The sequence below is a fragment of the Acomys minous genome, assembly GCF_964271855.1.
Source record: "Acomys minous genome assembly, chromosome: 18".
NCBI classification, from domain to species: Eukaryota; Metazoa; Chordata; class Mammalia; order Rodentia; family Muridae; genus Acomys; species Acomys minous.
The window spans coordinates 14,299,795-14,316,703 of NC_140501.1; the positions used below are offsets into that span (position 1 = coordinate 14,299,795).

Consider the following 16,909-nt stretch of genomic DNA (forward strand, 5'->3'; position numbering starts at 1 on the left):
AGAGAGAGAATATGCATGTGTGGTGGCTGGGTACCTGCTTACCAAAGGGTTTTTATAAGCCTTCACAATCTGGGAATGTTTCCTCATCCCCTTCCCTCATTTTCTGAATGTCACTGTAGGCTTCTAGTCGGAAATCAAAGATCTTAAGCATGCATTGTGTTTCCATCCTGCAAACTTAAATAACAGTCAAGAATTATCATCAGAAAAAACTAACTCTCTCTGACCAAATTGACTGAAATTCTATAACAACTTAAAAATGAAAAAGTATTGCCTCAGTTATAGACCTGGAAACAAATATTCTCTACCAAATTGTGATATTATGTAATATATATTCAGAATAGCCACTTTCTGTGTGCAAAAATAAAATAGAGGTTCCAAAGGCATCAAACAGTATAAAACGCTGTACCGCAGAGAAGGCAGAAACACATTTAAAGCACCGATGAAAATGGCGTGCAATATAATTACCTCAAATTGCCGTTCGCTTGACACCCTGACACTAATTTTATTCAAGCCATTGGGAAATAAATGTTTTAAAAGCCATGCTTTCGGAATGCTAGAGATCGCGGGGGCTGTGAGGTCTTTAAGGAAAGGAAAGGGTAAAGTTTCTAGCACGCAAAAAGAATTAAATAATCAATTTAAAATAAGCTTCTATGTAGATCAACAGCCTTTAATACCCACGATTTTAACGCTTGCCCTATAGGTGGATTTCTTTTTTTCTTTCAGCATTCCCTCACCAGATGGATTTTTGCTACTGCAGATCAGCAGAGGGTGTCAGATCTTTCAGAGTGCACCAGGCTGGAACCAGCAGAGCTTCTTAGCAACTCCCCCCTCCTCCCCTTTCTCGCGCTCTCTTCCTCCCTCAGACAACTCGCTCCCCCTTTCTCCTCCCCCCCTTCACGTAATTCCGAAAGAGCAGAAGAAAGAGAAGGGTAACAAGCAAAGAAGAGCTAGTAAGCGCCGGCCGAAGCACAGAAAAAAAAGGGCTGAAGACGACCAAAGGGTAGAAAAGGAACAGGATGGACATCCACAGAACGCAGCGATTGCGGAAATTTTCCAGCGCCATTGGCTGGGCAGTGTGAGTCTTTTGGGCGGGCGTGATTTCAGCACCGGGGGCACTGGACAGCACCTCGGGGGTACTTCTGGACAACCCGCAACCAAGACAAGAACTCCTCCAGCTGCCTGGACCACTGAAGCCGCGGAAAGCCCTGCTTTGTATCTGAGAGGCAAGGTCAGTCCGACGCACAGCCATCACAGGCAGTGCGCCTGTACTACGCTGCAAACCTGCTGGTTTCTAACATGCACTTGCTTCTAATTGCTAGCATTGTTCCCTTCCTGGTTAGTGAGGATCTCTAAACATGATTCTGTAAGGGTGCATTTCCTTCCAATTTTACAGGTATATATTTAACTTATTTTGGTTATTTTTAAAGGGTTGAGGGGGAGTAGTTTGCTTTCTCTCTCTTTTTCCTCTACTTTCCACCCCCCCTCCCTTTTCTGCTTGCCTTGCACTATGTGCCTGGATAGTTTGTGGATATAATTATTGACTGGCGTCTGGGCTATTGCAGTACGGGGGGGTTAGGGAGGAAGGAATCCACCCCACCCCCCCAATCCCTTATTTCTTTTTCTCTGGGATCGGACATTGGAGCACTAAATGAACTTGAATTGTGTCTGTGGCGAGCAGGATGGTTGCTGTTACTTTGTGATGAGATCTGGGATGAATTGCTCGCTTTAAAAATGCTGCTTTGGATTCTGTTGCTGGAGACGTCTCTTTGTTTTGCCGCTGGAAACGTTACAGGGGACGTTTGTAAAGAGAAGATCTGTTCTTGCAATGAGATAGAAGGGGACTTACACGTAGACTGTGAGAAAAAGGGCTTTACAAGTCTGCAGCGCTTCACCGCCCCGACTTCCCAGTTTTACCATTTATTTCTGCATGGCAATTCCCTCACTCGACTTTTCCCTAATGAGTTCGCTAACTTTTATAATGCGGTTAGTTTGCATATGGAAAACAATGGCTTGCATGAAATCGTTCCGGGGGCATTTCTGGGGCTGCAGCTGGTGAAACGGCTGCATATCAACAACAACAAGATCAAGTCTTTTCGAAAGCAGACTTTTTTGGGGCTGGACGATCTGGAATACCTCCAGGCTGATTTTAATTTATTACGGGATATAGACCCGGGAGCCTTCCAAGACTTGAACAAGTTGGAAGTTCTCATTTTAAACGACAATCTTATCAGCACCCTACCTGCCAATGTATTCCAGTATGTGCCCATCACCCACCTCGACCTCCGGGGAAACAGGCTGAAAACACTGCCCTATGAGGAGGTCTTGGAGCAGATCCCTGGCATTGCTGAGATCCTGCTAGAGGATAACCCTTGGGACTGCACCTGTGATCTGCTCTCCCTAAAAGAATGGCTGGAGAACATTCCCAAAAACGCCCTCATCGGCCGAGTGGTCTGCGAAGCCCCCACACGGCTACAGGGGAAAGACCTCAATGAAACCACGGAACAGGACCTGTGTCCTTTGAAAAACCGAGTGGATTCTAGTCTTCCGGCTCCCCCAGCCCAGGAAGAGACCTTCGCCCCTGGCCCCCTGCCAACTCCTTTCAAGACGAATGGGCAAGAGGAGCATGCTACCTCAGGGGCTGTTCCAAATGGAGGTACAAAGATCCCGGGCAACTGGCAGCTCAAAATCAAACCCACGCCACCGATAGCAACTGGGAGCGCCAGAAACAAACCCTCAGTGCATGGCTTGCCTTGCCCAGGGGGCTGCAGCTGTGACCACATCCCAGGCTCGGGCTTAAAGATGAACTGTAACAACCGGAACGTGAGCAGCTTGGCTGATTTGAAGCCTAAGCTTTCCAACGTGCAGGAGCTCTTCCTCCGAGATAACAAGATACACAGCATACGAAAATCACACTTTGTGGATTACAAGAACCTCATTCTGTTGGATCTGGGCAACAACAACATTGCAAACATAGAGAACAACACTTTCAAGAACCTTTTGGACCTCAGGTGGCTGTACATGGATAGTAACTACCTGGACACGCTGTCCCGGGAGAAATTTGCTGGTTTGCAGAACCTAGAGTATCTGAACGTGGAGTACAACGCGATTCAGCTTATTCTCCCCGGTACTTTTAATGCCATGCCCAAGCTGAGAATTCTCATTCTCAACAACAATTTGCTGAGGTCCCTCCCTGTGGACGTTTTTGCCGGGGTCTCCCTGTCTAAGCTCAGCCTGCACAACAATTACTTCATGTACCTCCCAGTGGCAGGGGTGCTGGATCAGTTAACCTCTATCATCCAGATAGACCTGCATGGCAACCCCTGGGAGTGCTCCTGCACCATTGTGCCTTTCAAGCAATGGGCAGAGCGACTGGGCTCAGAGGTGCTGATGAGCGACCTCAAGTGTGAGACGCCGGTGAACTTCTTTAGGAAGGATTTCATGCTGCTCTCCAATGACGAGATCTGCCCCCAGCTGTACGCGAGGATCTCGCCCACGTTAAGTTCGCACAGTAAAAACAGTACTGGGTTGGCGGAGACCGGGACACACTCCAACTCCTACCTAGACACCAGCAGGGTGTCCATCTCCGTGTTGGTCCCGGGACTGCTCCTGGTGTTCGTCACCTCCGCCTTCACCGTGGTGGGCATGCTCGTGTTTATCCTGAGGAATCGAAAGCGGTCCAAGAGAAGGGATGCCAATTCCTCTGCGTCCGAAATTAATTCCCTACAGACAGTGTGTGACTCTTCCTACTGGCACAATGGGCCTTATAATGCAGATGGGGCCCATAGGGTGTATGATTGCGGCTCTCATTCACTCTCAGACTAAGCCCTCGACCCTAGACAGGGAGGCGTGCAGGAAAGCGATGCCTCTTCCCCTGCCACCAGCATCGAGGGGGCAGTAGGAGATCATTGACGCAGATCTCGGATGCCACAAGCACCAGTGGACATAAGTAAATAAGTAACTATGAACCCACTCAACTAAGAGGCTCTGGCCCTTAAGCTCCCATCTGAAAACAAAGAGCAGACTGTGGAGCTGCGAATGCAGCTAGCTGGCTCTTTCCTCTGCGCTGCATTTGACTGAAAGCCCAGCATGGGGCCTGCCAGAAGAATTGAACGCCCTTGCTCTGGGCCAAAGGTTCCTTGGGCTGGCTGCAGTGGCTCTATACATATATACATATATCACGTCTATATAGAGAAATAGATATCTATTTTTCCCCTGTGGATAGCCCGAAGATGGCTCCCTGTCGGTTATGCAGGGATGGGCAGTTGCACGAAGGCATGAATGTATTGTAAATAAATAACTTTGACTCCTGACAAGAACAAAAACACAAAAAAGTGCTGCATGGCTCGCATGGAATCCACAAGCTCCAGGGACTCTGCCACCCCCCCAACTCCAAATCCCCACTGCAACTGGAGACAGCGTCACAGCACCCATCCTCTTACCTGATAAGTCCCATCGTATCAAACTTTCTATAAACAAAATACAGTATAATCAGAAAGTGCCATTTCGCCATTATTTGTGATTGGTAGGCAGTTCAGAGCGTACGTTTACTGTGAAAAAATGTAAAGGTTTTATTTAAGACATTTGCATGGCCAGTCATCAATCCATTTTATGAGTTCACAATGTATTTTGTTGAGCAAAGTTTTTAAGGGTTGTTTTTGGGTTCTTTTATTTTGATGGTGATGTTTGATTTTAATTTTAGTTTCTGAGGGGGAATATTTTTCTATACATATCCAATAATGCCTTCCATCTGAATGTAAAATAAGTACCCATGATTTCTATTATAGTACCAGTGTAATTATTTAAGAAAAAAGATTCTGGGGCAGTTAAGCATGACCAATTAATGTCACTCTAGTGCTTAGGCTGCGATCCTATGGTAGCAATTGTGTGCTGGTATAAATCTTACTTATAAAGTAGGAACAAAGAACTGAGGAAGCACGTGAAACTTACTAATTCTATTCGAGGATTTTATAATGGCATATTTTTTCAGTATTAAAGTGAAAATGTTTTCAAATCTGGGTCCTTACATTTTTCCAGCTTCCTATTTGGATTTATGGTGGAAGGGAAGGGGGAAGGGGATGGTGGGGGAGTGGATTCCTCCTGGAGCTCCAGAAAGGCTCTCTCTTTAATCAGCGTTTAGTCATTCACCACCTCCTCTCCTTACAGTCTCTCAACTCCGCCTTGACATTAGCGCTTTTCCACCTTCCATAAGAATGGTCTTACCCTAACACTTGCCTCTCCCTTCCCCCTCTCCTAATGCGGCAGAGAATCCCTTTATTAATACTGGAAATCCCTCACTGCTGTTTTTGTGGTGCTGCCCACACTGCAGATATATTGGAGATGTTAGGGGAGATTTGATTTAATTGACTCTGTCTAGATTGGTCTCATTAAGCAGAGGGAGATTTCATTGGTCAGCACTCCTCCATGAAAGACAGCCCTAATGACTGGTGTTTGAGATGCTGCTGGCATTTTGAATTCAACATCTGCTGAAAACGGTAAAACTAATTAGTGACCACCCACCCTCCCCGCCTCAGCAACTACATATTGAAAATTGTTGAAGTACTCATCTTTATGGAAATCAATCATTATCCTAAAAAAGAATTTCACTCCTATCTTCTCAATTTCTGATTATGGCCCAGTAATTACCAAGGGAAGCAGTGAACTATTTGAATTTTAGGACCAATGTAATTCTGGTCTCAAGCACATGCCTGAGGGAATTTTAAGCAAGTCTGTTTTATCAGCAGTTGGGTTACAAACCTCACATATTGATGGGGTGTGAATTCCACCACACATCCACCCTGGAGAAGTATGTCAAGACAGTAGACCACAAACTGAAATGGCAGGATTAAAAGCCAGCTCAGTGAAAGCCCCCAGGAGCAGTTATAACTAGATTTGCCAGTTAGAATTTATATTTTAAAATGAAGTAATTTCCTAGAACAGTGATCTTCTGGAATATGTATTATTTATTTTAACACTAACACCTAAGGGCATCCATTACATTTTTTCTTGATATCTTTGTTTGTGGACTACACTTCATAGTGAAAAAAATTGAAAATGATTGTCCTCTGGCAACTGGTATTGGTTATTTACTTATCATTTATTTTTTGTACGAGAGCTTAAAAACTTTCATGGAAAAACTATTTTTAGTAGGCAAACCAACAGAGGTGTTCATGGTGGAAAAATGGAGTAAGAGATGGCTTATCTCTCCTCTGACCTGAAGAAAGAAAAGAAATAACAGCAGGCTTATAAATGTCCCCCATGAAAGGTGGTGTTTACTGAGAAATATTTACTGAAACATAGTAGTAAGTTTTAAAATTGATAAATGGTTAAGAAAGGTCAAGAAACAGGAATATGTCACAGAAAGTGTTCACAAAGAATACAATTTTCTTTAAGTAAATGGAAATAACTACGTAAAAATCAAGTGAAAACAGTCAAATTATTCCTTTTTTTGCAGTCTTTGTACACCAGACATGGTAATTCAAACATTCATTACAGGGTGATTGTCGAAAATATTGCTATTTCTATTATACATACAAGACAAGTGAGGTTGAAGAACAGTACATAGTAACTTAAATCATATACGATAGAAGGTCAAAGGACATTAATTCAATTTCCTTCATATTTCAAAACTTCAGTTTTATATGGATCAATCATTATATCAACCTCTTAAAGATCATTAAAACGCAAAGCTATAAACATACTACTATAAAATGGAATGGGGATGAGGTCACAAGTTTCCCATTATAATGCTGGTAGTCCTTTATCTTCTTTGTATATCTATGACAAAAGTACCTTTTCTCAAATTCAGCAGAGCTAATTTGTAATTTTTTCTTAGAATAAAAAAAAAAACATAAGAAAAAAGATGAATGCATCATATGATAAGTATTCACACCACTGAATATGTATTACATTTACATTGATTTCAATCTTATCAAAGCTGCCAGAATCTTAATAATTAATAATATACTATAAAAACTATAAAGAAATATGTCCTGTGATTTTATAGGTATAATTGTTTATTAAGAGTAACTGTTTTAATCACATTAATAAAGAGTCTCTGCAACAACTTAATTTGCATAGTTAAGTTTAGTATATATGTTTTCTAGAACTACATATACTAGTTCTAGTTCTATAAAAGAGAACAACTACGTATCTTAAGTTCTATAATAATAATCACTGCATAGTATATAAACATATATATATATATATATATATATATATATATATATATGTTTCTAACATATGTTTCATTGGAAATGCTTAGTATCTTTTGATGTTTCTGTACACAGAGTGCTCACATAACTGTAATTTTCAGTCATTGTTTAAATATAATATTTCTAATTAAATCACTTTTTAACTCATCACAATGAGATGAAGAGCTTTTTGATTATAACCAATGGAAAGGAAAAGAAATCCACCAGAATAGCTTATGTAGTTACATTGTTTTAAAGAAACTAAGCTTCTGTGGTTGCCATTGTGATTAAAAGCATATTTGAACTTAAGCTGCTGTCATAGATATTTGTTGTTAATATTTCGTATGTTTATACATGAGGAAACTAGGATAACTGTTTTAACATTAACACAATACACTTTCATTTCCTAACGGTTTTTTCATTTGGTGTAATTAGAATTGTCAGCAATTTCAGAAAGTGCTGAAGTTATATTGGTCTTTCTAAAGTAATATGTTAATTTGACTCTATAATTTTTTAATAAGCCTTACTTGGAAAAAGGGGGGCAGAAGAGAATTTGCAAGAGTGAAGGTGTTAGTGTGTGTTGATAATAGGATTATAGAATGTTAAACATAGTGTCTGCTATCCACCACTTCTGCTTGCTAGTTTACACGTAGTTTTAGTTGAGGTGTTTACTTGAATAAAATGGTAATATTAATTATGATAACAATTTGACTTCAGCAGTAATTGAAATTTGGTTTATCTTTGTTTTGATTTTTCAAAGTATACTCTACTATAGTTTTGAAGGCTAGATTCATTAGATCAATAAATTTAAGAAAGACATTCAACTATTTAATATAATGTTTATTCTAAATAGTTGGACTAAAGGAAGAGAGCTAAACTAATAGAATTTTACTTTACTTTCCTATCATCCTGGATGAAAGCTATATTCAAAACTCACACACAGGACAATAAGTTTTCTAGTTGGTATTGAAACAGAAAGAGACACAATTAAATTGATTCTATGACAGCACATGCTACAGCAAAACATAAATAGGTGTCAAATCTGCTATGTGCTATCAAATTTGATTATCTTTCAAAAACAAGATTGGAGGAGTCAGGGTAATGATGAATCAAGTGTTCAGGAACTATACTTTTTAAACTAAATGGTCCTCTGAAGACATCATCTTGGAATTTCTTTAAATCTTTAAAGCTCAGTGAATCCTTTTCACTGCAGTAGAAAAACTGACTTTATTGGTTTAGGCTTTTAATTTCTCTTATTCCATTTTCCTTTAAAATACATTGATTAAACTCTTTTGAGGTAGAGTTGAATTCTATTTTTGATTTGTACGTTTGCTAGAAAATGATTTAAAATAAGTTTCAAATATGTTTACTTGTTAACTAGTTGTCAATGTTGGCTGTGTGGTTGCAGTTTAATGAAGATGGCATCCCTTGGCATCTTAAGAGATCAGTACCTACATCTACCAAAGATACCAAAATATGCTGGTCCTCCAGTCTTCCATAAAGTAGTAAAGGTTTTTAATAGAGTCGAAGCTTATCTTCCCACAGAGTCACGTATAAATCACGTTTAAGATTCAATACAAATTACATAATTGGCATAATGGTCAGTATTTCTTCTTTTGTAAGTCATGGTTTAATATTCTGCACATGATCATTACATAAATACTTCCTTTGATATTGGTAAGATTGGTATTGAAAATCTGAGGTTCACAGATGAAATTTTGTGTGTGTGTGTGTGTGTGTGTGTGTGTGTGCATGTACTTGATCTAGCACTCACTCATGTATGAAGTGGGAGCATGTAGAAATTTCAAGATGATGTGAGATATCTTCCTTAATTCCTTTTCCAACTTTTTTTTTTTTTTTGAGAAAGGATCTCTCACTGTACACAGAGCTCACAGTTTTATTTAGAAGGCTGGTACCAAAGACCACCCAGAATTCTCCATTTACATCTCCCAGGGCTGAGTTTTGAGTGTGTACTGGTGCCTGGTGTTTATGTAGGTCTTCATGATGCATACCTCTGCCATACTGACAGTGCAGCCTGTACTTTTCCCGTTGATCCATTTCCACAGCCCAAGAGGACATAAATTGGAAAATACTTATTTGAAGTTTGTTGTTAGTTTGATCTTCCTAGAGATAATTGTAATGTTGGTGTTTCCTACAAAAATATCATAAGATGATTCTAGTCTTAAGGAGTCTGTGTGGTGAGGATAAGACACATGTATGTATCATTGGAATAAAATTTATAATATATCATTGATAGTGTGTAACACTAGTAGTAGAGCATCTTATGTTACTTTAGGCCATTAGCTATTTAAATAACTTTTATCAACTATTATGCACTAAATTAAAAATATCAATACAATGTTTTAAGTGAAAGATATTTATTGTTATCTTCATTTTCCTTTGTAATATTTAAATAATATTCAGCTTTAACTCCATTTAAGTTTTTCTCACAAATCATTTTGAAAGGATACAGTATTTTAGTCTTAAGTAAGTGACAAATAAGTCTCCAATTTATAGTATTTGAGAAATAAAATGTTCTTTTTTATCCCATTATAAGATACTATATTTTATTAGTTTAAGAATAATTATCATGGTACTCTTCATTAAGTTTGTATAACTTCCATGTAGAAATAGGTGCAGGAAGTTTAAAATAAAGTTGTATAGACTTTTATAAATGTATTTTAAAGGTAAACAGTTTATCTCCTTTAATTTTTTTTTTTTTTTTTTTTTTTTTTTTTTTTTTTTTTTTTGGTTTTTTGAGACAAGGTTTCTCTGTGTAGCCTTGGCTGTCCTAGACTCGCTTTGTAGACCAGGCTGGCCTCGAACTCACAGCGATCCGCCTGCCTCTGCCTCCCGAGTGCTGGGATTAAAGGCGTGCGCCACCACGCCCGGCCTTCTCCTTTAATTTTTAATTACGTAGCTATAACTTGCAATTGTTCAAGTTTAGTGGTTTAACAGTCAGAGAACTGTAGGCAGAGGTATTTGCTCATTTTCATGTCTTGTTCCTTTTGCTCTATATTTTTCCTTGCTAGATGAATAGAGGAAGAACACATGCTTGAGTAAAACTTATTGACAGTGAAATTTAATATATAGTGAAAAATCGAAGTGCCTCAAGTACAAATGATATATTGCATATCTATTATTAAAAAAATGGGGATGAGTAACTAGAAAGAGAAGTGAGAGGAGAAAGATCACCATTATCCCTGTTTCTACCCTTTTTCTTAACAATTATTATGTATCTCTTTTTATACTGATAGTTATTTCAACATTTCAAAGCTATTTATGAAATGAGAAAGAAATCCCACAACTGTAATCCATATGTAATTTGAATATTAAGTGTACATACAAAGAAATTATAACCACTAACATAAATAGAATTATAAATTAATGATTGAATAAATATATGGCAACTGATATGTGCTAAACTAACATATATGTTTTTCTCCAGACAGCTTTTATTTTGCAAAATAGCTGATTTGTATACATATGTGATCCTAAATGAGTGGGATTAAAATGTTGTAGCTAATCTGACTTAATTATGAATCTAATTAACTTAAAAGTATTATGCTTAGTTGACACTGGTATTTTTGTTCCCTTCTATATCAAAGGGTTTAAGATGTATTTTTCATCACTGAGTCAAGGTTTAGCACTAGAAACTTTCCTGGTTTCCAAGTAATGGCTGCACATTGGTTTAGATGTGTATCAGATTGTTTCAAAGGCATTGAAATTACTAACATTGCTTAATGGTTTTACTTTTCTTTAGTTTAAGTTTAATGGTTTTGAGTAACTTTTTTCTGATGCTTCATACAGGATTCAAAAAGAGATGACGCTTAACATCAAATTGGCCATAAATATTTTGGTTTTTATTTTCAGCAAAAATTTTGGTGAATGATATTCATACTCTTATGTGTAGACAGTAATATTCCAGGAACTATATGCCATGTTTCCAAGGATATTTAGGAGAGTCAGACATTGATACTAGCAAAGAGACCCTTCAAGTAGAGTATTTCAATTTATGATATTTTATCAGGAGGATCACAAGGAATGAATCTTGAAGCTAAGATACTAATAGATAGAAATGGAAATAAGACTTAAAAATCATTTACATGATATGGAATTCTAATATACTTTAAAATAAGTATAATGCCAAGTGAGAGCAACATTGAATGTTGTTTGTTGGACAGAGACCTGTCAAAGAACTTCTCAAGTTTCTTGCAATATAAAACATTGTGGAAACAAACTTCATATTTTCACGCACGGAATTTTACAGTTCTGAATATATTAAATGAGTATGAGATCTATTAAGAAGGGACATTTCAATGCATGTTTATGTTGACCTTTTAACCATGGTACATAAATATTTTCAGCAGGGCATTTATTTTATTTTTTTATTATTTTTTTGGGGGGGTTACATTTCTTTTTTTTTATTTTGATACTTTACTTTGTATAATTCTTTTTTTTAATTTTTAAATTTTACATTATTAATTTATTCTTATTACATCTCAATGGTTATCCCATCCCTTGTATCCTCCCATTCCTTCCTCCCTTCCGCTTCCCCCCTACTCCCCTCCCCTATGACTGTTCTTGAGGGGAACCTCCTCCCCCTGTATATGCTCATAGGCTATAAAAAGAATTTTAGGAAAGTAGGATGCCATAATTTTAATAGAAATACAACTTTAATATGAGAATGAAAATAAGTATTGAAAACCACAATAGATTTTCATTGATTCAACAGGTTTTAATGACCATTTATTAAAACAATTTTCAAAAAGTTATTATAAAACTAAAAGACTGCAGATTGTTGATCATCTGAATTTACTTTCACTGAAGAACTATAGAATAGATATTGAAAAATAAGTAATATAAATGATAAATAACAGTGGCAAACAACATTAGGGAAGAAGAGGATGACATTTTCTAAGGGTAGTTAAGAAAGTTCTTTTTGGAGAAGGGCTACATTAGCAGAGTAGAAAACAATAAAAATTTGATGGATAATTGCAGATATTACAAGAGAGACCCTGGAGAATAAATTGTGTAATGTAGAGCATGGTAAGTTATAAATGAGGGTAGCATATTAAAAAATAGATTTTTCCAATGACTGGAATATAGGCATAGACACACATCAAATTCAGACAGGCAAAGAGAGGACAAAAGCCAGATAATATGGTCATTATCCAGGCAATGACAATTAGATTTTGTATAGCACATACTAGAAATTCAAAACTTGCAAGTGAAATGGTCTAGGTACTGTGCTAAAATAGTCATGATGGATCATTGAGGGGCAATAAATTCTAAGCTGCAAGCATAATGAAAAGTAGCTGCTATTGTGGAATTTGGGAATGGATAATGGTGTCTTAGTGCTAGCAGCAGCTGAGACAGAAGTGCGTAGCTCAGCAACATGCTAGAAGGGCTTCAAAAAGGACAGCAGGTGTCTAAGAGATTGTTTTTGGCCTCATAAACTGATTTCATAGTTTTGGATTTTTATATAAAAAGAAAATGGGGCCAACAGGTTTTACAATACAGAGTCAGGCCTCGTGGAGTTTAATATTAAGTGACATTTTTGTTTTGTTTTTGTATGGTTTGCTGAACATTAGAATGCAGACTACAGTGTGACAAAAAAAAACCCTACAATTGAACATTTTTCATTTTTGATGACTATTAGTGTATGGTACCATCAGACAGATTTAGTCAAAGTTGAAAGCAAACAATTTTATGTACAACTCATGCAAAAATGTACGCAGTATTTATCGTAGTTGCATGTTGTCTAAACCGTATAATTAAAGTAAAATATTTTCTGGAATCAAGTAGAATGCACAAATGGTATGAAACATAAAAACTGCACATGGTATAAAGGTGAAAGAGTAAACCCTAAATGGACATTCTTAAGCACGTTATTTTAAAAGCCTCATGGTAATAAGTTTTGAGAATGAAGCATATATATTTTTTTTTCATTAAAACCAATCAATTACTTGCAAGTTTTTATTTGTTTTTAAAGATGAAAGATTTCTGGCAAAGGAAATTTAACATTAGCAAGAAATAGTAAGAACGGTAACAGCATATTTATTGAGTAGGACTAAAGATTTTAATCTGCTTTAGGGGATTCTTGTTTTACATGTCCATTTATAAAGCTCTGTAGTTTGGTTATTTTTTCTACACTGCATAGTAGTATTTAGCTTAAAGTTTATATGGGCAACTAAGTAGGGAGAACATGTTCAGATTTCTTCCTGGAACCCTTATGTGCACGTCCCTTGAGCTTATACTCATTAACTCTTTCCAATTTCTGACAATCAAACTGTGATTAAAATTAGTATTCTAAGTACTTTGAAAGGATTTTCTCTTTCAATTTTCAACTGTTGAAAGTCAAATATGAGTCCAAAACAAGGCGCAAAGATGCCCTTCATTCTTCATTAAAATTTTCTTCTCCATAAATATCTACTTTGTTTCCATTTCTCCCATATGATTGTGATATCAATGTTGTCAATGCTTGTTATTTTAAAGGAAATGAAATCTACATGCCATAGTTGCTTAGTTTCTGACAACACAATACTCTGATGCAGCAGAATGCAAAATTCTTGGATCGTGCTTACGGAACCATAAAAAAAGCAACAAATCCAACAAACAAATTAAAAAAATAAAACCTTCCTTAGAACATGTATGTTTTCCACTGTCAGGCTTAGAGAAGTCTCTTCTTATCTCTTTGGCACAGCCCTTAGTCCTAATGAACCTTAACTTCCATGCAAAATATGAGCAATGGACAACAATTTACTAAAGAGTTTTCTGAGGAAAACTTTAAAATTCTAGATGGGTTTTTAAATATTAAGAATCAAAATCTTGTATAATTTAAGGATACATGGCATATGCCCTATGACTTCTGGGCTTAGATATTATTTATAATGTTTTTTTCAATCAATTAACCATTTAGTATAACATCAACCTTTTGCTTATACATAGCATAAATAGAGGAATAAAATTGTTTCTGTCCCTGGGAGGCAGTTTGTAAATTTCTGAAGTTAATAAAATCTAAGGTATTTTATATTTTTGGTTGTGATCCTAGCCTTTAATGGCTGAGCCATCTCTACAGCCCTGAAGGTATCTTAATAAAGCTGATATTGGATTTTCATTATATAATCACTGAATTGTCCCAAAACATTTTGCATTATTCATTAACATATTAATTATATATTTTCCCACTCATTTTATTAAATGTAATAAAATTGCTATTAGATTTAACAGTAGTACATTAGTATATGCAACCTTGGTTAACGACAAATGAGGATTAAAGAAGATTTATACTACCTTTTCTTGTATTGTAAAATATCCAGTTACCAAGAATTCTTAGAAGTTTTGAATAGTTTCTTCTCTACAATCAAACAGGGTTAATTCTAATTCTAGCTTCAGAATTTTCAGATTTGTGAACTTGATTCCTTGATGGGAAGCTGATCCATATTTGTGAATTGATCCCATGAGTTTCTTATATATAAAATATACTTGACAGAAATAAGAAATGTCAATTTCAAAGTGATGATAGTACTGGCTACTAGGGCTACTTCAAAAGTAATATTGTACACACTGACATCTATGCTATGTCAGTCAAAAATGAAATTCTCTATACCACTAATGGAACACAATAATTTATCTAATGCTACGCAAGATTTGATGAGTCTGTCTGAAACTAATAACACATAATTGAATTGTATATTCATGTAAATATGAATGTGCTTATATTCTTGAAGAATTGTATTTGGTTAGCTGTATACAGTATTTCAGTTTTGCCTGGCATGACGTACTTAGGTATGCATATTTGTATAATATTATTACTGAAATAGTAGTGATAGCTATTGCAGTGAAGACTTCCCATTTCAATATTGAACTATAATAAGGATAAAATGTCTGAATGTTTTTCTCCACTGTACTTTTAATTAACCTGTGTTGCCTATGGTATTCACAGAGCTATAGTCTGGTCCATTATCAATGGCTCAATAGTTATTAAAAGTGGTCTATCAAACTAAATATTTTGGCTTAAACAATTTAAGAAAGTCTTCTGAGTAGATAAGAAATCCTTATTTCCCATGTCTATGACTTACTTGACAGTCCACTGGTGTCCTGTGTTCCACATCACTCTGTCTTATTTCTGTTTCCATGATACTTACCTAAAATTGTAGACTGGAAAAGGCAGTTACCTGACATAATAACAAAGGGGAAAACCACATTTCAACAACACTTAACTCAAAGCAAACTAAAATTATAAAATCAATGATGAATCAAAAGGAAAGGTAAAAATTCCTGATGAAATAATAACATGAAGCTGCTGCCTTTATTTTTATAGCTTTTAGGCATGTCTTAGTCTAATTGTGTGTCATTTAGCATGAATGCCTTGGCCTTTCTTCAATTGTGCCATCTGTTGAAGCACAGGATCACATCTCTTCATCCTGACCAAATGCTTCAGAATAGCTCATTGAAATATGGAACTCTCTGAAGATTAAATTTATTCTATTAATCCAGAAAAGCAATATCCCTCCAGTTCATCAATTTTATTAGAATGTTGATTAGTGCCTGTAGTATATATTTTTAAATAGTGTGTTATTGAAAATCATCCTATTCTTAGACATGTGTAATGGATTTCCCTTCATGACAGAGACCACAAGCCTAGTAAATATTATATGATAGCAAATAATTTAATAAGCTACCCCTGGCTAGTATGTGGTTTCCTTATTTGTTTACTCTGTTACTTTCTTCTTTTAAATTAATTTATCCTTGTTACATCTCAATGGTTATCCCATCCCTTGTATCCTCCCATTCTTCCCTCCCTCCCATTTTCCCTTTACTACGCTCCTCTATGACTGTGCCTGAGGGCAACCTCCTCCCCTGTATATGCTCATGTTACTTTCTTATTAAGTTATTTAAACAAGTTAATTTTCTTTAGTGTTTCAAAAAAAATTGATTTTCCACATGAACTTTTCACTGAAGAACTATAAATCAAAAGGTCAGTTTATTCTTATTTGTTGCAATTTTGTTAAATTCTCAAAGAAACTCTAAGTGCCAAAGTGTTTACTTTCCATCTACTTTTAGAATCACTTAAATTGTCAGTAAGATGTAGGTATTTTAGCTCATTAGAATATTGAGGTACAATTTACACTTTAAGTTCTTCCTATAAATTCTCTTAGGTGTCTATGTTCTTGTGTATTTAAAAATATTAATGTTAATGTCAGTTAAATGAAATGTATTCGTAAAACACTCATCTTTTTGTTTCAAATATGTTCAGACAGTAACAACGCAATAATCAATACACTATATTCTATATGCTTCCTAACTCAAATAATTTCCAAAGTACAAACCATGATATTTTTAATAAATACTTTGTATTATCCATCTTCTATATGGGTAAGAGTAGATAATTATTAGAGAATTTAATATTTCAGTGAGCTGATAGCTATATCTTTGCTTTGGAAATTTAGGGATAGACTTTTATAAAATCAGAATTAAATATTTAGAAAAGTGTGGTAGTCTTCTAATTCACAAAAAGATTCTGGTTTTCACAGATTTGTACTATATGCTTTAGAAACTTCCATTTGTACTATGTATTATTATTATTATTATTATTATTATTATTATTATTATTATTATTATTAATTCAAAGGCCAGAGTGTTGAGACATTTAAGCAGAATTCTTACAATGTGCTATATTCCTTTCCCAAAAATTTACATTTAAAAAAGAATGG

General features: G+C 36.0%; 1 protein-coding gene across 1 annotated transcript; it reads left to right on the top strand.

Annotated features, from left to right (window-relative positions):
* The first annotated feature begins 823 nt into the window (after window positions 1-823).
* SLITRK1 (SLIT and NTRK like family member 1) lies at window positions 824-5,011 on the top strand. The gene is made up of 2 exons (XM_084767142.1): window positions 824-1,393; window positions 1,679-5,011. The coding sequence occupies exon 2, from the start codon at window positions 1,732-1,734 to the stop codon at window positions 3,820-3,822; it is 2,091 nt and encodes a 696-aa protein (XP_084623268.1). The 5' UTR covers window positions 824-1,393; window positions 1,679-1,731; the 3' UTR covers window positions 3,823-5,011.
* The last annotated feature ends 11,898 nt before the right edge of the window (window positions 5,012-16,909 follow it).